This window comes from Fusarium coffeatum (genome assembly GCF_003316985.1).
Source record: "Fusarium coffeatum strain FIESC_28 chromosome Unknown BRIP53273_contig_465, whole genome shotgun sequence".
Taxonomy (NCBI): Eukaryota; Fungi; Ascomycota; class Sordariomycetes; order Hypocreales; family Nectriaceae; genus Fusarium; species Fusarium coffeatum.
Genome location: NW_022158254.1, coordinates 1 through 15,966, shown reverse-complemented (window position 1 = coordinate 15,966; position 15,966 = coordinate 1). Strand labels below are relative to the sequence as shown.

At 46.5% G+C, this 15,966-nt stretch overlaps 4 protein-coding genes across 4 annotated transcripts; 1 reads left to right on the top strand and 3 right to left on the bottom strand.

The window, feature by feature from the left end:
- Positions 1-742: 742 nt before the first annotated feature.
- Positions 743-1,506, bottom strand: FIESC28_11696 (uncharacterized protein; the record flags this gene model as incomplete). Its single annotated transcript, XM_031165813.1, has 4 exons — positions 743-919; positions 967-1,022; positions 1,072-1,414; positions 1,465-1,506. The coding sequence occupies 4 exons, from the start codon at positions 1,504-1,506 to the stop codon at positions 743-745; spliced, it is 618 nt and encodes a 205-aa protein (XP_031010131.1).
- Positions 1,507-4,265: 2,759 nt separating this feature from the next.
- Positions 4,266-7,824, bottom strand: FIESC28_11695 (uncharacterized protein; the record flags this gene model as incomplete). The annotated part of the gene is made up of 10 exons (XM_031165812.1): positions 4,266-4,331; positions 4,385-4,535; positions 4,588-4,773; positions 4,822-5,713; positions 5,761-5,957; positions 6,004-6,037; positions 6,085-6,413; positions 6,466-7,079; positions 7,141-7,525; positions 7,571-7,824. The coding sequence occupies 10 exons, from the start codon at positions 7,822-7,824 to the stop codon at positions 4,266-4,268; spliced, it is 3,108 nt and encodes a 1,035-aa protein (XP_031010130.1).
- A 607-nt stretch (positions 7,825-8,431) lies between these two features.
- Positions 8,432-11,476, top strand: FIESC28_11694 (uncharacterized protein; the record flags this gene model as incomplete). The annotated part of the gene is made up of 9 exons (XM_031165811.1): positions 8,432-8,746; positions 8,796-8,994; positions 9,045-9,158; positions 9,207-9,497; positions 9,546-10,163; positions 10,223-10,334; positions 10,382-10,501; positions 10,710-11,394; positions 11,453-11,476. 9 exons carry the CDS (start codon positions 8,432-8,434, stop codon positions 11,474-11,476), a joined length of 2,478 nt encoding a protein of 825 aa, XP_031010129.1.
- Positions 11,477-11,738: 262 nt separating this feature from the next.
- FIESC28_11693 (uncharacterized protein) lies at positions 11,739-13,561 on the bottom strand (the record flags this gene model as incomplete). The annotated part of the gene is made up of 3 exons (XM_031165810.1): positions 11,739-13,225; positions 13,275-13,504; positions 13,551-13,561. The coding sequence occupies 3 exons, from the start codon at positions 13,559-13,561 to the stop codon at positions 11,739-11,741; spliced, it is 1,728 nt and encodes a 575-aa protein (XP_031010128.1).
- Positions 13,562-15,966: the final 2,405 nt, after the last annotated feature.

The following is a 15,966-nucleotide window of genomic DNA, read 5'->3' as shown; positions in this document are numbered from 1 at the left end:
GGGGGGGGGGGGGGAGTTCGAGCCTTCGGACTTGAGGTGTAACATCAATGTGAAAGTGAGAGCTTTGGCGAGGGGTGAGACGGCGCGTGTGTAAATGCGCAATCGACTCCCGGCTGAATTCGGAAAGTGACACACACATAACCTCTTTTCCCTAGCTCTGATTTTCTCCGAATTGAATCAGATGTGACATGACATTGTTGTATCTTGCGCATACGGTGCGGTTCACTGCAATTTTAACACTGCTGTGGTCTTGCTGCACATGGGTCAGACATGCGATAAGATAAGATAAGATAACCATCTGGTACAACCGTACATGTAGAGCTTCAGTTATTTAGAATAATAATCGCATTGAAAACAAAAAGTACTGAATAAGTAGATAGAAGAAACGGGTTTCTGTAATCTCAGTATTCCAATCTAGTTAAACATACATAATACAGCTGTTGATTTTAGTTCCTAAGATTATGTAGACTTCATCAGTGACACACTAGTAGATATTTGCAACGGCTTTGTAGTCCCTAATACCTATTAAGTAAGTTCTTACAAGAAAATACAATGTGTTTGCAACCCAAGTTCAACTATGTAAGCTTTCGGTAAGAATCACAAAGGACTGGCTAAGTGAATGGAGAAATGATCAAAGTCCCATCGCTGCATTTACGAACACTATTCAAATGCTAACAACGTGTATTGCATAGTTGGATATCCTCATAATCGAGCAGAAGGAAGCCATATTGTTATTCGGCATCTAACGACGCTTCGACTCCGACCCGTTTTTAGGAGGAGGGTTCCTTTCAAGCTCCTCCAAAAACCATTTGCAAAGCACCTTATCCTGACGTGTGTAGTGACCACCGTAGTCCTTTACGCGTTGATACGCCCAGTGAACTTTCATTGCAAGTTTCCCAAGTCTAGACTCTTCTTCAATCTATCCTATGTTAGTTATCGTCAATTCGAGAATGTGTTAGATCTTACCCAAATGCATCCTCGGCCACCTTTGCTACAACCCCGGCATGCCTTGGTTCCTTGGTCTATCTTAGTTAGCATAGTAGGCCATAGTGAGACGTCGGCTAGACCTACTTGACTGGTAGTGACAAGCTGCCATTTCCTTTGCCTTTTTACCATCGGGCTTGAACTTTGCCATTCTCTTAGCACAGACAACACAGGGAACATGTGCGAGCTCGCCCTGATTGTTGTCTTGGGTCGTGTTGGGATGTGCTTGAAAGGTGCCTGGATACATGGTGGTCCCAGTGTTGGTTTGCCAGTTGCCTTGATCTGGCTGTACAGGAGCATGGCTGCCGAAGCTCGCATGGCAGGGGCAGGGGCAGGGGTGCAAGCTGTCCATGGAGTTGAGTTCCTGGGCGTTAAGAAATGCATTCTCATCAAAGCCCCAGGTGTTGGTTTGGCACCATTCACAGCATTGCTACAAGATAGTCAGCCATGCATCAAGCTGACATTGTATATCAGACTTACGCCTGAAAACCAATCTGTATGCATGTAAGGATTGTCAGACATATCTGCTCGAGTTCGAGAGTGGTAGTGTCCGTGGTCGGCTATGCTTTGTGAAGGCACAGCAATGAAAATAGCAGGTTGAAGGAGAGGGCTGAAAGGACATTCTGGCCAGACATACGACAGTTTATCTACTTCATTTTTACACGCAAAGAAGTTGCAAAATTTTATCGCGAGTAGATTGCGCATGCTCTTGTGCTGGAGAAATGCGCATGAGCAAGCGCAAAGAGCAGCGGGTGATTGTGATTACATAGCGACTCGAGCCCGCAACTTTTAAGCTTGTCTTAACAAACCCGGGTTCACGTGGGCTTAGTCCGAAATTTACAGTTCTGGGTCTGTCTAAATCGCAGCATGGTATTTGGGAGAGGCTTTGCGGTTCCTAAGTAGGCATATTGACCAGTGGAAGGTTGATGGATGGGCTAGCGCCGGCAAAGAGACGTACAAGGTCTTCTAAGTAGGAAATGACCGAGACTTTAATTGAATTAAGGTGTGTTACACAAGCTAAGCCGCCGTTGAGATGCTGTTATATTAACCGTTTCAGGGAAAGGATAGGACTATGTCTACTCGGAGTTCAACCTGGGTAAGGGGAATTATAACATGGGATGGGAGGCAGCCTAGGTCTTCCGGTGCTAGGGAGATCTTTGTAATGAGATATGTATTGTAATTGACTTGCTACCTTGCGTAAAATCCATTTGCACATTGACAAACGGGTTCCAGACACTCACTGATGGTCAGAGAGTGGTACGTACCGTGGCTTCTTAACAAGAAACCACTATCACCTCAAACGGTAGTAATTTAACGTAGCCTTACTTTGCCGATGCTAGAATGGGAATCTCAACGTATTACTTGACTCGTTGTGCTATAGCCCATCTCTCTCAAACGGGAATACTACTGTGTGTCTACTGGATCGGCCCGTCGGGATGATATTCCCCGCTACTGGCTGCGGCAGTCAGCTGCGGACCATCTGCACAAGACAAAACATTGTTCTGACTTCCATAAACCGGGCTATACCAAGACACTGCCTCCACTGGCAAGTATGCAAGGGTAAGGGTATCAGTATGACTCAGAAGTTTGTTGGGAAATCTCAAAACCGGGGGAAACATGTAGATTGAGTTGTGAAACGTTTTTGTGCAGCCCGCGTGACTGGCATAGGCTCTCAGTCTACTAATAAGTGCATCAGCTGCGGAAGCGCAGTGACGTGCAGCCCTCTTGATCTCATCGTCCAATCATCACAATCCCCAGCAGTGATATTTTGCTGTAGTGCCAACTCCAGAATTCAAGGATGGCCTTCTATCTTTGTTCCATCAGGAACAGGCAGGAGACCAGCTTTGGGAACATTCACCCCCAGTGAGCTGACGCAACTGTTGCAAGATTCGTTTGAGTCACAGTCGCCCAATTCGCGGAGAGGCTGCGCATCTGCACTTTTCACCGACTGTTCGGAGGTGGACGTTGGGACTACTGGTTGGATAATCGCCAACCAATCACTGTGCAAAGTGGTGTTCCTTAAAATGGGTGGCTTGTTTGCCGCTGGTTTGAGACACAGGTTTCCATGTTACGGGCAACCGCTTCCATTGGCGTCCTCGGGGAAGTGGAATAACATTAAGAACAGCTCGGGAAAAACAAGCCTCTACAAATCCTCCAGATTCTGGGAGCTAGAAAGATGCCGTGGTGTAATATCGCGATTCCTGAGACTCTTCTAGTGCTGTTCTCTCGTGGCTGTGCCTCTGTGCTTTCGATATATGACAGCGTGGCTTACAGGGAGGAGGAAGATGAATGTGGCACGCATTGGAGAAAGGGATAGTGCATTCAGCGGTACCAGAACCCAACTACGAAACAGCAACAACCCCTCAGTTATCAAGAAGAAGATATCTCCCTGAACCACTGCCCTCTCACAAGTCGGTTTATCTAGGTAACTACTAACTACCAATTGATTACTTCTTATGCGGTCCGTGCTATCGATACTGTAGCCTCTCAAACCTTCAATCTCTATATGCTGATGGGCTGCAGCCTTAAGCTGAACTCTAAAGACATACATCACTACGGAAGATTTCAATAATTAGCTGATACGGAAAGTTAATACACTGGTTAACACGTCATCCTACCTCGAGCTTACCCAAACAGCTATATGTAGTTTTACGTCATCGTCAACACATCTCTATCTATAAAATGACATTGCGAAGGTAAAAACCGCATAATCATTCCATCGTTACCTCTCATATCTCTACGGATACCTCGACGTTTTAACCGGTGCCAACTACCAAGCCTGCTATCCCGCAACGACGTTGCTTTATATCACTGAGTTGAGCAAGGGTTCTAAAAGTCGGTATGTATAGTCACACAGCCTATAGCCCTCGGCCTTTCGTACTAAGTATAATATGATAGAGCAGTTACTATGTCTGACACTGGCGATCGTCAAACGGGTACCGTTAAGTGGTTTAATGATGAGAAAGGATTTGGATTTATTACTCCAGAGGATGGAGGGAACGATCTGTTTGTTCATTTCCGAGCAATTCAAAAACAAGGGTTTAAATCCTTGAAAGAAGGAGAGCGGGTATCCTATGTAGCTGAGGAATCACCAAAGGGTCCAACTGCAGGAGACGTAAAGCCAGCGGAGGAGTAATCACTCTAAACCAATAAGAATAACCTTATGCTATAAATCTAAGAGATGGACTTATAATACGAATGGACTGATCTGATATCTATAAGACATGTATCAAGTTTGCAAGATATAAAAGCACAGTTTTATCAATCGCTTCGTTCCGTTATTAAATCTCCTCCTCAAATCCAAGAGCCGCGATCTGCTTCTTGTACTCTTGCTGTTGTTTGATGTTCTACACAAAGTCAGTAACCATGTCAGATAGCCCAGAAAATCCAGACAGCTTACCTCTTCGACAGTGTCCTTAGTGATGTATCTTGTAACCCGAACTTCGTTCTCCTGTCCAAGACGAATCGCTCGGGAGATAGCTTGACTTTCAACGCTGGGATTCCATTGTAGTTCAGCGATGAAAATTCTGTTTGCGCATGTCAAGTTCAATCTAGAATTCTGTCAGCAACTGGATTGGGAATCGGTGATCTGGACCATCTTACCCAAACGCTCCTGTTCCGGTTGTCATGATAAGAACTGGTGTCTCTTCTCCATTCTCAAACGCGTTCAGTGTTTTCTGTCGTTGTGGAAGTGGACTGTTTCCATCAAGTTGAAGATACGGGATCTTGACTTTATCCAAATGTCGGGCAATAAGATGAAGCGTTCTAGTCCAGCATGAAAAGATGATGCTGCTCATATCAGTAAAGTTCAACCATGTGGAGTCTAGAAAACCATACCTCTTAGTCGTCCAAAGATCCTTTTGAACATCCTCGACAAGTGCCCGAATCTTAGTCGAGTGACCCTCGTCGTTGAAGTAATGCTCATGGTCATCGTTGGTAGCCGAAGTCCTCTTTCGCTTCTTCCTAGACGTATCCTCGTCATCCTCTGAAGCAGAAGGCGCCTGGTACCACCGTACACAAACAGGACAACGTTCCTGTGATGCCGATGACTCCGAAAAATTGGAATCGTCTATGCACTGCCTGCAAAGTACGTGGGAACATTCATCCTTAAACATGTTCTTCGACCAATCATGTCCCAGGACTGGCATGGGTGACTCGCAACCAACACATGTGATTTCGCCATATTGACACAAATATCCGATAGTAGCCTCTCGTTCGTCCAAGAGGTTTCTCCGATGCCAGGAAAAGAGCTTTTGATACGTTCCATGGTTGCAAACGATACGCAACTGAAGCCACAATTGGAACGTACCGAATTGGGAGCTCTTCTCCACCTCTCCCATACGATGCTCCATGTTTCGCACAATGATACTTCTAGTCTTTTCGTACTGATCTCGTTCTGCTTTAGTGAATTCCAAACGACGTGTGATTTGTCTCGTCTTTGGTAAGTCCAAGACTTCTCGTGTGCGACGCAGACATAGTGCTTCGAGGAGCATGACCAGACGATCCCGTATCAGGCTCGTATCGTCGCAGGAGTTATCAAAAGGCGTTTCGATCCACTTTCGAAATTCCGAGGCTTTGTCGAATGGCTCGGCACGGATGAAGCGGAAAAGCGATCCTATATCGGCGAGTTTGTTTTGGATGGGTGTTCCGGATAGACACCAGCGGGAGTTGGAGTGGAGATAATCGCAAGCTTGGAAGAATTTTGTTGAAGGACGGCGGATGATGTGTGCTGGATCAAGTTAGACGCTGATTCCACCGTGTTAGGGAACAACTTACCCTCGTCAAGGACCACTCGATACCAGCCCAGCTTGTATAGCGGTGACGTCTTGCCTTTGCCCATCAAATATTCGGTTGTAAGCGTATGATAGGTCGTCACTACTATATCTGAATCTTCAATCACGTCAAGCTGTGAAAGGTCCTTGGGTCGTTTGTCGCCGTGATATTTGACAAGCTTCAGTCCTGTTTGGAGATGTCTGTATTATTAGCGACGTCCAGGGGGTTTGGAATCACAAAACTTACTTCTTGACCTCATTCATCCACTCGTCAACCAGCACTGCACAGAGTTAATGATATCCGATACTTGAGATACACGAAACGTACAGGCAGCTGAGACGACAACGAGAGTTGACCTAGAAAATCTGGTCGTCTTCCTTCCTTTGTGCTCGCCATTCTTGTCCTTCGCCCACTCCTGTCCATTATCCAGGGTTTTCATGACGAGGGCAAGGATTGACAACGACTTTCCCATTCCCATGTCATCGGCCAAGATCCCACCACCTTTCTCCTCTGGTCTAGTGTCTCTTCTTCTTTTCGTGATTTTGTGTCGATATTGTATTCGGCCATCATGGACAACCTCTTTCCAGAGTCGGTATTTGTCATCGATGTGGCCGGACTCTCTTTCTAGCATGAAACCCAACGCTTCCTTTTGATGTCTTTCGTAGTGTCAGTTAGAGACTCTTCGACCAAGGAAATTGGAGAACTCACCTGAGAAGTTGACGTGTCACTCGATCACCACCTTCTACCAACTGAAAATCTCGGCTATTCTCCACTTTCTTGTAGACTTCTTCCACCATCTTTCGAAGTTGCTCTTCTCTCGTCTTTTTCTTATTGGAGTTGTTGTTTGCGACGACTTCGTTTTGAATAATCCCGTCATCACCATCCGCGACAGCAATGTTCAGAAAATGCGGGTTGTCGTATTCAAGACCCTCTCTCCCATGGGAGGAACTTTGGAGCCACAACTTTCCGTTAGAAAGAGCTTCGCCGACGGAGGATGACATGGAGCGTGGCCCATAGATATTGATGTCTACCTTGACTCGTGCGTCGGCTGACTTGTTCGCGCGATGTATGATCTCACGCAAGTCGACCTTGTAGGCCAGAGGCTCGACACTAACACGCGGTCGAGTGATCAACGGCATAAGGGTTTGGCCAGCAGCTGATGAAAGATGGCCAAAATGCTTGTCTTCGTCTGGGAAGCAAAGCATAACCTGCTTTTGGTACTCTACTGGTGTGAAGTACTGATATGGTGCCTCTCCTGTCTTGAGTCGATCGTCGAACGTTGACATATCATCTGGGACTAACTTGACTTCGACGTTGTGAAGCTGCGAGGTGTCAGCGCGAATCCGAACACGAGTTTGGTATTTCTCAAGCCAAGACACTTACCATGCCATAATGGACTGTGGCATCCTCTTCGTCAGTTACAAATAATCCCTCTTCCTCCTCCACCATTTCGACTTCTTCTGGACTTGTCACTGGTGTTGAAGTCCTCGATTGGCTTGAACCTGCGGCTTCGGGGGTCACCGATGACCCCTGGGTGCTTTCTACCGGCAACGCAAGATATTGTGATGGCTCTAGGGATGGGTTCCCTTGTAGCAGGCTCATTTGTTGTTCTGACGATACAGGTAGCATGTTGCTAAAGTTGAGATTAGGGTCGAGGTTGAACCCTCCGTTTAGATCGAGCATGGCGAGCTGTGGGTCCACGTTCATGAACTCGTCTGGGATCAAATCGGCCGGGAAGTAGTTTTGCTGCGATACCACTGGGACGTTACTTTATATGTTAGTCAATGTGCTATAACAAAACGGGAGGTCTTACGAGAGGAGATTCGATGAGCTTGGCCCAAGGAAGTCGCTAGTCCGAGGAGCCTCTCCAGTATAGTCGTTCCAAAAGTTCATTTGAAAGTCCATGTTCAAAGGCTCATTCGAATTGAAGTACATGCTGGTAGGCAAGCTGCCGGCAAAATTCGATTGCTGGTCTACCAACACGGGCTGGGTTAGGGAAGCCGAAGGTCCATCTTGTCGCTCTTTATCGTCGACGGGATTGAGTAGGTGTTCCAATGATTTCGACATGTTGCAAGCGCGAGTACTGCTCAATTGCCGCAATTGAAACGCTTTTGTTGAATATGAAGATAAAGATGAAGGTGAATTCGAGTCGATTGAAAATTGTTCATCTTCAAGACGAAATGGGATTGCTGACAGTCGGGTGACCCCAGAAAGCGCAAAGCCCACCAAAAGCAGGCTGTGGCAGTGTCACCTTCCTGCATGGCACCCCTACATCGGTCAGTGAAAGATCAAATCATAGGTCGCACCTTCCCCAGCTGAGACCTGCCGAGTCCACAAGGCAGGCCTGGCAGGGTATAATACGCGCATAATGGTTCGCCCAGTTGCTCGTGTTAATTGGCAATTGGACAGTGGGTTGAAAAAGGCAGGTTAGGCTGATTGAGGCTCTTTCCTGGCTGATTTCACTGCGACTTTAGTTGGGCTGCCTCTACTGCGCCCCCCGTAATTCCGTGTTCATTTTCTAATCCGACAGCTTTTGTTTTTTCGAGTCTGGTGTGCGAGTGTTGATTCTTGTCGAAGACAATTGATTGTCTCCATCTTTTACCGTCGCGACAATATTCGCTAACTTTGTTTTGACTTCACGCCTTTTGCAATGGAACCTTCTACTTCAGCCACCATGGATCTGTTTGCGCCTGCCGTTTTACCTCATGTCACCCTTGAACGGTTAAATTCTCTGGCCGAGGATTTCAGGCAATCTCTTAAAGAACATCACGAAGAAACATTTCAAGACACCACCAAAGAAGACATGAGTAGAGAAATTCGCGACATCCAAACTGCGCGAGTTGTGACACATAACATGATCAACATGAATCGGCTAAAAATGTTTCTGGAAGGCATGGACGAACTTGAGAAAGTCCTACTATTTCTTGACTTCCCTGGCGCGGGCAGCGTTATGTCGAATGTGTGGGGCACCGTTAGATTCTTGCTCAAGGTACGAATAACTACTGGACACAACCAGATCCTTAGCTGATATTGAATAGACAACGAATTCTACAGACAAAGCCTTCGATGGAGTGCTGGATGTTTATGGGTTGTTGGGTGCCCAGTTGGTGAAACTGACACGTTACAGAGAGCTCTTCAAGAGATATCCAAAAGCAACGGGATGTCTGGTGAATATCTACCAAGATATACAACGCTTCCACTCCATGGCCTACAAGCTTTTTTCAATGAGTACAAAGTGTATGTAGATTCTACCAAGGCGAAGCATAAGCTAACCAACTTTGTTATAGTATGGCAACGTCTCCAAAAACCTATTTGGGACGATTCATCTCTCATGTTCAGAAGAATATCCGAGTCTCTCAGGACCACTGGAAACATCATCAAGGCGCAAGCGACTTCCCAAGGTGCGTTGCAGGCCCTCTCTGGATGGTAAACTCACTCACACAAGACAGATCACGAGGAAATTGACCGCGCTTTGGAACAGTACGCATACAACTGGAAGGAAGAATGGCGAAACTTTGAAAATGAGGAAAGCGAGCGAATTCACAAGAAAAGATATGAAGTCATCACATGGATATCAGCCTCAGGGAAGATGGGCCGGCTACAGCGTGCATTCAGAGAGATGGCAATTTGCCCTAAAAGCGGACGTTGGCTTTTTAGAAGGTACAGTGCTGTCAAAGACTGGATTCAGGAAGATGAGCCTCCAAATTCTGCGATATGGTTACATGGTGTTGTTGGTTATGGTAGGTATCGCTATTGAGAGCCCATCAGAATCACTAACGTACTGTCAGGCAAATCTGTCCTCGCATCTCTGTTGGTCCAAGAGCTGCAAGATCCAAAAGTAGTCCCGCATGGCAGCAAGACTTGCTATTTCTATTGTCAAGAGGATCACAACGAACACCGCACCTACGTTGATATCTTGAAAGGAATCTTACTCCAGATGGTGGAATCAGATGACTACATTCTTCCCCTCTGCCATCAAGAAAAGACGAATACCGGCGGCACAAATCTTGTCGAGGCAGCTGTTGCGCAAAAGCTCATCAAGACATTCATCGAATACAACCCCAGACAGTACATAGTCATCGATGGATTGGATGAATGTGAAAGCGCGGAGATATATCAGACGGCACGATTCTTCAAGGAATTGGTTTCTGTTTATGATACGCAAGTCCAACTGGGACATTTGAGAGTCATGTTCCTCGGTAGAGAAACTTCCGATGCGAGGAAGTACATACCTGATGATGAGTGCTTGAGTGTCCCGCTGAAGCCGGAAGATAACCACGATGATATCAGAGACTTTGTGCAAAAGCAGCTACCATTGTTTTCAGCTTCCGAGCATGGGCGGGGCTTCAGCCTTTCTGATGCTGACAAAGAAGATGTTGAGAACCTCATCTGTAATCAAAGCCAAGGTACCTAGCCGGCTGGGGGGACTGGAAGGTATACACACCCGAACTAACACACCTTTTAGACTCTTTCCTCTATGCGCACCTCGCTATCCAGTTTCTTTTGCAGCAAGATACCAGGGGCGGCTTGCGGACCGCACTAAGACAAGGCATCCTGCCTAACAAACTCGAAGAGTTGTCAGTTTTACCATCACTCGCTATGTGTAACCTACTAACTGTCTCAGGTACGAGAAGCTCCTTGAGGCCGTCAAAACCACACTTCAGGCACTACCGGGTGGCACGGCTAAGTGGGAGAGATCAAAGTCCCTGTTTGGATGGCTCGTTTGTGCAAAGCGACCACTCAGGTGGCATGAGATGCAGGGAATCCTATCATTTGATCAAGACTTACTCAACGTCCAATTTGAGGATAACATGCTGCGACAAGATATTGAGCGCTATTTGGGATCCATTGTCCATATTCTCGATGGCGAGCATATACGATTCATTCACTCAAGCGCGAGACGGCAGGTACCCCAAGGTTTCACTGCCCAGCCCACAACTAATTGGCGACAGCTATATTATCGAGAACCAGTACATCCATGAGAAGTTGGTTCAGTGCCAGCTCACCACGACGTGTCTAAGATATCTTTCACTACCCTGTTTTGGAAATGACTACGTGTCGACTGATCGGAGCCAGCATGCCAAAACTGGTTGGTTCGCCTTCCAAGACTACGCCTGCTCTCAATGGCTTTACCATATCGACACCGTCATAAAAGAATGCTATGAACTCTTCCAAAGCCCTTGCAAAGTGACAACCGATTTTGCGTCGGCTCTTCAAGATTTTGTCAACACCCATCGATCAGAGATTACGGACCCGACACATGTTGAGCTGGAAAAGGCCAATGTCCTAAGGTTCCAACACCTCGAATTTTACGACGACCTTCTGCTACTGTGGAACCACATTTACACTCATCAGCGAGGCGACTACGCGACACGCAATACCATCGGCATTCCTCAAATCGAAACAGCTCTACTGGATAATCGCACAGAATTGGAAAGACTCCTACCAAACCAGAAAGCAGGCGATGAAGATCTTGTTCAAGACTACTACGGCGCCAACCTCTACAAATGCCGTCGCACCATGTGTCGCTTCTTTTACATCGGCTACGAAAAGAAAGGCCCCCGCGATACTCATGAAAAACGCCATGAAAGACCATTCCAGTGTCCAATCTCTTGCAACTCGGCCCCTCTGGGTTTCGTGAGTAATAAAGACCGCGATCGCCACATCAACATCTATCACCCGAACCTGGCTGAAGGCGGTCCTCATTTCGAAGTTCTAAGTCGGAGACAAAGTCCTGGCAAATTTACGTGCAATATCTGCAATAAGAGCTTTACGAGGAATATTAATTTGAAGAGTCATGAGAGGAGTCATTTTGGGGATCGGCCTTTTGCTTGTTCGACTTGTGGGAAGGCGTTTGCTAGAGTCAATGATTGTCGGAGACATGAGAAGATCCATGCGAGGAAGGGCTATTGAGTTCTTTTTGGAGGAGAAAACATATCTTTTATATCTTTTCTTATTTATATATGACCCAATTCGCTGTTTTATTTATGTTTTGGCTCCAACTCAATTCTGCGATGTTTCATTCCCTCCCAGGCCAATGAGTCTTCAAATACAGCCAAACCAACGCGTCGAAACAGCCCCGTGGTAATTTCGACCGCAATAAGTGCCAAGGCATTCTCAAATTCATCTGATTCCTGTATCGTTCCTAAAAAGAGATACTGAAGCGTCTTGCCCTTGACTTCTGCCGCCATAGATTTTCGAGTCTGGTCGAAATACTGACACCGTGTCGAATCATCCAACTTATCTTTAGGCACAACTCGACAGGACATCGTGACTTGAGCTGCTGTAACGATATCCATCTTTGCGTCTTGCCTCTCAATTGGATCTTCGAAGCGAATGGCTCCGTCGACGGATGCCCAGGACCAGCTGGGCGCTCGTTTCAGATAGCGCTCTTCCACCCTATCGTCTTCTTCTTTGTACCATACTAACAGCTGGATGAACCAATCTTTCCAGTGGCCGTATATGGCTGTATCTCTCCACACGCTTCGTAGCTCAGCTATGATACCCGTAATAGCTGGGAGTCTGTCACTATTATTTGACAGGTTCCGTTCGGTGTACTGTCGCAAGATGGTCTTCCAGAGGTATAGCTTGTCGGAATCATGTGCTCCGAACGATGGACCACCTTCATCCTCAAAGGCAGCCCAAGGTAAAGACTCCAAATGCTGTTGATACTCCAATCCCGCTTCATCGCCGGTAACGCTTTGAAGATCGACTTGTTTGCATTGCCAGAGGAGTTGATAATCCGAGAATATGAGCATTCTCGAAGAGAGCATAAACTCCTGCAGTGTCCAACCTCGTGTATCAAGAGGATGTTTGGGTTGGTAGGGCCTGTCCGACAGATAAACAGAACCCATCTGCCCATCCTCAGTAGGAATCTCAAATCTGTGCTCCGGTAAGAACGGCCTTTGTCCCACTGGTCCAGCATTCAGGAAGCCTTGAGACGCAGCCTCAGCGGTACCAGCCGCAAGCGTGAGAACAGCATTCTTATACGTCGTCGCCATCTTCGCAAACTCACGATGCTTATCCTCTCTATCATCCTGACAGATACAAAACCTGTCAACCCAAAGATACTCAAAACCAAGCTGTCTTGTAACAACCACGGCATCCTGAATCGTCTGTTCCAAATGTTCCATCTTGATCTCTTCCATCAGTTTACTCTGGTTCGTTTGCTTCAGTTCTGTCAGGCCCCCATGTTGTGGATTGGGACCCCAGCAGTAGCTCAGTGCTATGTATGAGCCGCAGAGATCTTTTTCGTTGATGTGTAGTTTGATGGTACCGTTGGGACTGACGCGGAGAACGCGTGTTGGGAGCACTGAGTCGCGGGAGTAGCGACATTCTTCGTGGCCTTTGCTGGGGTCGTCTGGTGTTAGACAATTGTGGAGGAGCTTCTTTGCTGCGTTTATGACTTCCGGGCTTTTTACGTCCTTGTGTAGTGGCCTTCGGGATATGAATGCGCTGAGAGGATCATCTGTAAATATTAGCATACGCTACTTTGAAGAGAAGCATCAAAGTCGTACCTGGCTTTACAAAAGGGTAGAGATTTATATAACCTTCCTCACCCTTCAGAGTACCGCGAAGGACATGTATGACACTTTTGACAGGACTGATGTTCTTGAAGGTAATTCGCTTGTGACTTGTCCATCTGCTCCCAAATTCCTTGTCGGCGAGACCATGAATGATGGTGCACAGTTCACAGCCTTTATTGAACGAGGATGTGCATTGGACACGGGTGTGATACACGAGTCCTCTGGAGTTCAGTTTTGGGAGACTTGATTGAGAGAATAAGCGTATACATGTCGCGCATTGTGAACTGGTTTCGGTTCGACGTGCTTTTTTTCTTGGTGGACTGTTGGTTGAAGGCCGACTGTTCTTCATTTTGGCCGAGAGTGAGCGACCGGCTACAGGTCAAGGTCACCGCCGACCTACCTGGGTTGCTTTTCCGTGAGGCTAATTGTACTCGGATGTCAGACTGAACTGGTACAAGAGAAACACTCGGAAGATGTATTTGTGTCGACTGGTACGGGGCATAGTGACATGCTACAATTGACTGCCAGCAATGGAAGATTACATTTTTGGTTGCCTTCGATGGTTCGCTGCCGGGCCTCCATTTCACTGCAATTTTAACCCACCCCGTAACCATATACCGGCTGTCAATTGACCAATTGGCTTATCTTTCCATTCACCACTAGTATCGCTGAAGGTGACAGCGGCTGAATTTCCGATCTTGCGTAGATTGTTTTGCATTTTTCTTGGAGTCGGATGGGTTGACTTTAGGTTGTGGTGTCGAAAGGATTCTATCCATACCCAATTGAACCATGAATATCGGCCTTTTACATTTCAATTTCACTGCATTTTTAACCTCCCGCTGGCATTACTTCAGGTTGACGAAGTAGAGCTTGCTTCAGTAATGCTGGTTGGCTTGTTTGCTTTTCTTAGCGAGGGGTTACCCTGGGAGTGAGTTAAAAATGCAGTGGAAACCATGAAGTCGGGACTTGGGGGCTGTGTCGATGGAATGGAGATTTGTAACTTCAAGTTACAAAATGCCAAGTCACAATTACAGTTTCCAATTCGGAAGTCACTTTAATTCTGTATGCTCCCTTACTCTATCAATTAATTGCATTTAACTGTTGCATTATCAAGAAGATTTGAAATCGCACGCGATTTTGCCAGCCTAGCATACAGCATATAGGCTTACTGCAGTCTGGTGCAATAACACACTGCAGAGGACTTAGGCCCGCTATAGCAGTGCCGCTAATCTGTCTCCCCTGGGTGCTCGCCTGTAATAAAGCTAATCTTGTTCTGATAACAAATTGTCTTAACAGATGCGTGGGACAGTGAGATGTGGTCATATAAGTCAAGTGAGGCTCATTTTCACAATTTTTCACTGCATTTTTAACCTCCCCCTGGTGTTGCTTGGGGTGCGTGCTTGGGTGATGCTGATTGCTTTGCTCTTAGCGAGGCATCGCCCTGGGAGGGTGTTAAAATTGCAGTGAAAAAATATAGGCCCGGCGGTGTTAAAGTTAAAATGCCAAGTCAATTACAATTTCCAATTGAGAAGTCACTTTAATTCTTTATGTTCCCTTAACTTAAGCAATTAATTGCATCGAATTATCAGATTATCAAGTAATCTAACTAATGTTTTCCCAGCACATCACAGCTTATATTTACAGCGCACACAGCATACCTATGGGCTTCCTTCCTGCAGCCTGGTGTGATAACGTACTACAAGGAACTGAGCCCGCTATAGCCAGAGGCATTACAGCGTGCTATGGAACGCTCTCCCCGGGCAGAATATTAACATTCTAGCCCCTTGCGCAGCTTAGTACACATTGCCTCATTAGAAATTACAGCTGTAAATTGTTACTGTAGAGAAAATTGTAACTACAAAAAGAACGCTTATATCAAAAGTCTGCACAGAGGATGTGCTTTTACAGAGCTTCCAAATTAGCACCAGTAGCAATCATGACGATCGATCCCGGAAGAGGGTTAAAATTGCAGTGAAAGTTTGCAGCTAATTGGTGAGATCCAAGGTAAGATCTGAGTATCCATCCGTATGTACTTTTACAAAGCCTCCAACCTGGCAGCAGCAGCAAATATGGCCGATCCTTGAAGGGGTTACAATTGCAGTGAAAAAAGACGCAGTTGCTGACTGAACTTGAAGAATGGGTCCGTCATCTCAGGAGCACTGCAATTTTAACCCACGTCCAGCCTCCAAATGTAAAAGAGGTGAACTGTGAACAGCAATATGCTCGATAGTGGAGGTAACTAATATCAGCATATTGATCATGAGCTGACAGATGAGTCACCCGCGTAAGGTGAGCGTGATGATGACCAGGCGCAGGCTTTGATAGGCTGTGTTCTCCCGCTCGTCTCTGCGGACGGATGCTCCATCTGTTGTCCCATCATCTACTGGATTCTCAACTATGATCGCGTGAACCTCCAGGTTAGTTTATTTACAATTAACGAATTGACGTCGAATGAAGTTGCAGCGCTTACAGATTTCTCTTCATGGGTACGCACCTGTACTGCAAGGAACGCAACGGCATTCGTGTCGAGCTTGAATGACACGTGATCATAGCACGGCTGAACAAGCAGCCTCGTCAGCCTGTATCGTCGCAAAGATGTTGCTTGTTCGAGCCTGTGTCCCTGAACACTATAGTGATGCTCTAATTGCAAGACATCCAAGTCTAGGGGGGGGGGGGGGGGGGG